The 6,633-nt window shown below is 37.8% G+C and overlaps 1 protein-coding gene and 1 pseudogene across 1 annotated transcript in view; both read right to left on the reverse strand.

Annotated features, from left to right (window-relative positions):
* Nucleotides 1-1,608, reverse strand: part of LOC105456062 (histone acetyltransferase KAT7) — a 39,505-nt gene extending 37,897 nt beyond the window's left edge. Inside the window, 2 exon segments of the mRNA XM_011699836.1 lie at nucleotides 469-937; nucleotides 1,363-1,608. Coding sequence (XP_011698138.1) covers nucleotides 469-937; nucleotides 1,363-1,401 — 508 coding nt within the window. The 5' untranslated portion in view covers nucleotides 1,402-1,608.
* Nucleotides 1,609-3,502: 1,894 nt separating this feature from the next.
* LOC105456079 overlaps nucleotides 3,503-6,633 on the reverse strand; it is a 4,067-nt pseudogene continuing 936 nt past the window's right edge.

Raw genomic sequence — 6,633 nt, forward strand, 5'->3', positions numbered from 1 at the left:
GCGCTTCCAACGCTCTTGAATCAAATGCTAAACAAGGTCAAATGATGCTCACGAGCGTTGCGAACATCAAGTAAAATCCACAATTCTAAATTAAAGCTGGAGTCGTAATGTCACGAAATAAACTGACAAACAATTTAATAATATTGTACGAAGCAGTTTACATGAACTAAAAAATGTATATAAATTCACGCAAAAATATTAGGCACCGAGATTCATTTTGTTCAAATAGGCTAAACTTATTCCACTATTGAAAAATAAACTTTGAACTAACATTAATTTGATTTTAAGCAAGGCTTAAAACTCTCTTTTTCTCTCTCTTTCTCTTTCAAGATTTTAAAGAAAGATAAGACAGATTTTTAAACCTCACTTAAAGTCAAAATAACATGCAAACAGGCCTTAGTTGCACAAAAACATATTTTATTAAATGGAACATAAAATATTTAAACAAAATCCGAATGGCGAACTCACTAGAAAACTTATTAGGCTTGGCATTGGCAGATTTTGAAACGGGTGCAGCTTTGTGCTGTCCCGACGCAGGCGCTGGCTTTGTGGGAGATCTCTGCGTCTTGACAACTGGTGCCACGGTAGCGGTGGCTTTCGGTTTAGCCGGTGGCTTCCGCTTTTGCGGCGACTTCGCTTTGCTGGGCGACTCCTCGGACTCGGACGAGTACGCCGACGATCTGGGCTTCGGTGGCTGCCTGTCCTTACTCTTATTCTCCAGAGGCGGCACCGCCGCTGTTTCGGCCTTGGACTTGACATGACGGGTGACCGGGAACGGCACCTTTTTCTTGGTTCTTTCTGCATCGGACACCTTTTGACTGTTGGCGGAACTGCTGGAGTTCTCCGAATCGGACGAGCTGGACTCACTGCCCGAGCTCGACGAGCTGCTCGACGAGGAGCCCGAGCTGCTCGACGATGTGGATTCCGAACTGGTCGTCTGTAAAATGACGTAGTGTTGTACATTTCATCCGTAAATATATAGCACCCTTATTCATTGAATTCAGAAAAGGCGGTAATAGAGGCTAAAGAATTAACAAAATATTAAAATTATTACAAAAACATTATTTTTCTATAAAGTTTTTTAATTTACTTTTCGTCAGATATAAAAACATTTCAATTTGTAAGATATTTTGTATCTATGGCCAAGGTTGTGTATGATATCTTAACACCTTATATATGATACCTTATATGAAGAGAACTAGGATTTTTTTTTCTTAAGACGAAAAGATTGGAGAATCAATGATTTTCAAATTGACGAAGAAAAAACAGGAAAACAAGGAACCAAGTCATCGTGACGGCGAGTAAGGACGACGCGCAGAAGTTCGCATCTCTTCACATGCCATAACCTGCAAATACACTTGCCTTCCGTTTAGGTGTCATTTTTGCGGCGCTACCTCTCATTCAGTTGGCAGACATCGCTGAACATCATCTCCGCCAAGATATTTTCGCGTTTCCCACCTGACTTACGCCCGCACGGATCGCGTCGCGCTTTAAAAGAGCATGTTATTTACAAAGTATATACATACACTGTACGGTCTGTACGCACCAACGCGTCGTAAACGAAGCTTAAGCTTACTTCAAAACTCACCACGAGTCGCGCTAGCTTTAAGCTCACCGCGCACATACTGTCTCCTCGAGCTGGATTGGTCTCTGACGAATGAAAATTAAATATTTTCAATCGCATCAAAGAATTAATCAGTTATTTATTAAGAATTACTTTTTTAAACAATTAGTTGTGAAATTAATTTTTAATAATTAATTTCTCACAATCAATTAATTAAAGAATTATTTATTGAATCCTTGGGAATCCATTCTTTATTTTTCGATCAAACTCCGATTAATTTAATTGACAAGTACAATCCTTATTTTGTTAATGTGTATAGAACGAATATAATTTTTGTTTTATTACTTTTGTTATAATTCATTATTTTGAACAAAGGTTTATAACATTTGGAATAAAATTAATTATTAAAGTAGGAGACGATAAATATTACAAAGTTAGAAATTATTTATTTACAACAGTTTGAATAAATCAGCATCAATTGAAATCGATGACAATCAGTCCGTATAAACTATAATTTATATATATAAAAAAAATTTATATATATAATTATATATATAAATTTATATATATATATAAAAAGAATTTCTTAATTATGGATTTAAAAGAATAATCATCATGGTAACCTTAATTATTATTCTTCCTATTTGCAAACGTTTCGTCAGATAAATCTTTCGTATTAAAGATTGTTCTTCGTTTTAATAGAAGTGCTCTTGCGGGCTGTTCTGTTCTACCCTTTTCTGAGGTGGCGTGTCCTCATCCTTCACTTCTCTTTCCTCATCCTCATCCGTCACTTCTCTTTCCTCATACTCATCCTTCACTTCTCTTTCCTCATACTCATCCTTCACTTCTATTTTCTCATCCTCATCCTCAATTTCTCTTCGTTGTCGGGTGGAAGCGCGTTGTTCCAAGAGGCGAGTTGGATCCAGTCCCAAGTATTCCAAGCCCTTCTGAGTTTCCTCATCCAGTTGTGGCTGTATCTCTATGCGCTGGCTGATTTGTTCTATGATAGTTGCTCTGGGGATAGTGGTTGATAGATTAGACATTATACATCTGCCTACTGCTCCCAGATCTCTGCCCTTTGTTGCAAGACTTAGAGCAGCAAAGAAAAGGTCGGGATAATTGCGATGATGAAGTCGATCCACTCCCTCTAGAGGGAACACCCAGATGTAGGGGTACTTTTCCTTGTGCAGTGCCTTGAGGGCTAAAACGGTCTTTCTCAGTTCTACTGCCTGTCTCACTATCGCTGGCAATAAAACTGCACTGCTCCCTGTCATAGGGAATGCTTCCATGATTTGCACCTTGAAGTTAAAATCTTTTAGAATCATCCTTACTCGATCAATCATCCCTACTACAACAGCTTCCCTCTCATCGTTCTCCTCGAGGACTAGATTAAGAAGCGTCCTACGAAGTTCGGTCTTTGTTCTAATCCAAGCCTGCCAGGTTACTATTGCACGAAAAATAGTCATTTGCTTGACGTAATCTATCTCCTTTTCAAATATGTTGGCCATATTGGTTGTCGCACATAGTGCTTGCCACTGGAATAAAAGAAAGATGTACTTGGCATTGGGTTGCGTGAGCTTAATCTCGGCCATTGCTATTAATCCCGCCATTCCTATGAACATGAGTACGTGATCCGAAACCGATGAGGCCATTAAACGGGTTAATCTGGCCTGTTGTTCCTCTGTTAACGATAGACGGTAGACAGGCACATCCTCAGGTCTCCATTTTAGGGTCCAGCAGATTGACGTTATCACAATGTCTATCTGCGTGAGAGCATCAAGTGCCATTAGACAGGCATACTCAGGCTCTATGTATCTTGCAACAACCTCCAATTTTAGTCGAATTGGATTACGGACAATTTGATTTACTCTTGACCCCTCTATATCCCTTATAAGAGGTTGGGCCATGATTGTTGACTTCTTTCTTTCTTTGATTGTAACCTTCGTTTTCTCTTGTGATTGTTGGTCCAACCATAAACCAGAATAATTTAATTCTTACCTTTTTGTAAGAATTAAAAGTATTTAAGCCTAAAACAATATTTATTTATTTTTAGATATTTATTAATCCTGAATATTTTTATAATATTTAATCATACATAATATGAGACATTTATTACACTGATTTTCTTACTTGTTTATGTAAATTTTCATGCGGATTATGTTGTAATAACGTTATGCGGGGAGAGCGGTGAGATTTAGAACGTCAGTAACAGCCGTTTTCAATGTTGCAGGATCGACAGTCGCTTGTGCACCAGTTACATCTATTTGAGCGCAAAAATTATTTATAGCTTCCGGCGGAAATCCACGTCTATGTAGCGCAGTTAACGTGAGCAATCTATAAAAAAAAAAAAGGTGATGACACATCAATAAAACCAAAAATTAGTAAAGCATCATCAAATCGAATATCGATTTAATAGATAGCTTTAAGTTATGACTACATTCGTAAAGACCAACAATCGGCGCGCGGTTCACTATACCAGAAATTTAAAAAATTAAAAATGAAGAATATTATTGCAACATCTCGGCCGTATGGCTCTTTCCGCTTCTACCTAATTGTTGCATACATATATCGGCCTTGTATGAAATTATCATTAATACGATAAAGATATTATTCGTTACACTGTACCTGAGATCATCCCAATCGGACACTATTCCTTCTTGTATTAATTTAGCGATTTTCTTCTTGGAAACTATAGTATAATTGACGTTCAATCGGCCATATTTCCACTGAACGGCAATAATTGTCCATGGAATTGCACAGCCAATAATAAGATGACCTTCGTGATTGGAACTCCTTTGTGTAGAGGAAATGAGTGATATTCTCGATGCTGTCGCACAAGCAATGAGTGTAATCGTAAGTGGGATAAATGCACCATTTGCCGCCGGTTCGGTCATGCGGCGAGTATTTTATTCTGTACGCAACAGAGTCTTGCTTGCCTTCCTCCAAAGTCACTTTCATACGCTAAGTCGCTTCCCCTTCTTCCAACATACCACCCTTCGTATCCTATTATTTCAAGACAAATAAACAGGCAAATGTATATATAGGTTGCATTCCACTTAATGCTCGAAACGCTCGCGTCATCATTTGTCCTTGTTTAACATTTGACAAACAAGGATGAAATGATTTCAAGAGCGTTGCGAGCGTTAAGTAAAACGCAGCCATAGTAATAAATTATAGAAGAGGGGACAATACGCTCAAACAAAAATTTTTCATTACACTGAACAGCCGCAGGCTCTCCTCGATGGGTCCATCGCGCCAGGGACTCCGTGGAGGATTAAAACCTTTCATTTCCTCACTAGATTGATGACAAACGTAGGCTAAACCTTTCTTTATAAGCTCCACGGCCCAGTCGTACAGTTGCTGGAAGTAATCCGACGAGTGTGTAATCGCATCTAGTTTGTAACCAAGCCAATCCACCATATCCCGTATACCAACGAAGAATTTTTCCTCTTCCTTTTCAGGATTGATGTCGTCGTATCGCAAGTAGCAAATGCCCGTCGTAAGCAGCAGCGTATCTGTGGGATTCATCTCTTTTACAATGTACATACATTTCACTCTCGAGACCAAAGAAGATATAATACGTACCCGAAGTTGATATTGATAGCCTTCGCATGCCCAATATGCAAAATCCCGTTGGGTTCCGGCGGGAATCTCGTTACCACTTTGCCACCAGTGGCTTTCAAATGTTTCTGCAGCAGATGATGCGTATTTGGTGTCACGACGTATCCGTCAGTCTTATAATTTTCCCCAGGCTTGTGGAAGTGAACTTTGGTCTTCATGAGTTCGCTTATAGTCTGCGCCCCTGCCTTCTCACTGCTCAGTGCTTCCTTCTGTTCTGAAAATTTATCAATCTTCTGTTGAACATGAACATTCAAAATATTTTTTCAACATATGTAAATAATAATAGAAATATTAATAATAATAATTTTATCGAAGTGCAAATAACAAAAGAAATAAGAGTTAAAATATAGAATAAGATAGAGTAAGAGAAAATCTCAAAAGATGAAGTATCAGCATAAAGCTGCTTTGGAAAACCTAAGCTTGTAATACAATAAAAAAATATGCAATACATATAACTTACTTCCTTCGCAACTTCTGGCTTCGTTGCCTTTGTCTGCTTGTCCTTTGGCTGTTTCGCTGGTTTAAGTGCTGGTGCAAGATCAGCGTCAATCTTTGGACCCAATAGATCAAGAAACTGCACGTCAAATTCATTCTTTACCACTTTACCATCCACTCATTTTAAAGTATTGCGCACTTGCTGCGTCAATGGGCCAGAATTAAAGCGCTACCTAATTAGATAAAATAAATTGTAATTATAAAGTAACAATTTCTCTCGCGTGTTTTACATATAACTAAATATATATAACTAAAATAAAATTCACTCACCTCTTTTCCAATATTTCATTTTTGTGTTCCTTTATGATCTTCTCGACTTCCTCTTCTATTTGTTCAGGGAAAAGTCCTTCTACTTCTGTACCACATCAGGTATTACTCCTATACCACACGATTCCTCAAACTTAGCTACATTAACGTTACTACCCACATAATCCATTATGTGGTTGCCTGTCTTTACTCTTATTCTTCAGAGGCGGCACCGCCGGCCTTGGACTTGACATGACGGGTAACCGGGAATGGTACCTTTTTCTTGATTCTTTCAGCATTGGATACCTTTTGACTATTGGTGAAATGTATAACTGCTGGAGTTCTCCGAGTCAAACAAGCTGGACTTGCTGCCTGAATTCGACGAGCTGCTGCGAACGATATATATTCCGAACTGGTCATCTGTAAAATAACATTGTTGTACATTATATCAAATATAAAGCATCCTTATTTATTATATTCAGAAAAGGCGGCAATATATAGCAGCTAAAGAATTAACAAATTATTAAAATTATTATAAAAATATTATTTTTCAATAAAATGTTTTATTTTTCGTCAGATATAAAACATTTCAATTTGTAAGATACTTTGTATCTATGGCAAAGATTGTGTATGATATCTTAACACCTTATACCTATATGGTACCTTATATGAAGAGAACTAATTTTTTTTTTCTTAAGACGAAAAGA

The sequence above is a fragment of the Wasmannia auropunctata genome, unplaced genomic scaffold, assembly GCF_000956235.1.
Source record: "Wasmannia auropunctata unplaced genomic scaffold, wasmannia.A_1.0 LD335787.1, whole genome shotgun sequence".
Taxonomy (NCBI): Eukaryota; Metazoa; Arthropoda; class Insecta; order Hymenoptera; family Formicidae; genus Wasmannia; species Wasmannia auropunctata.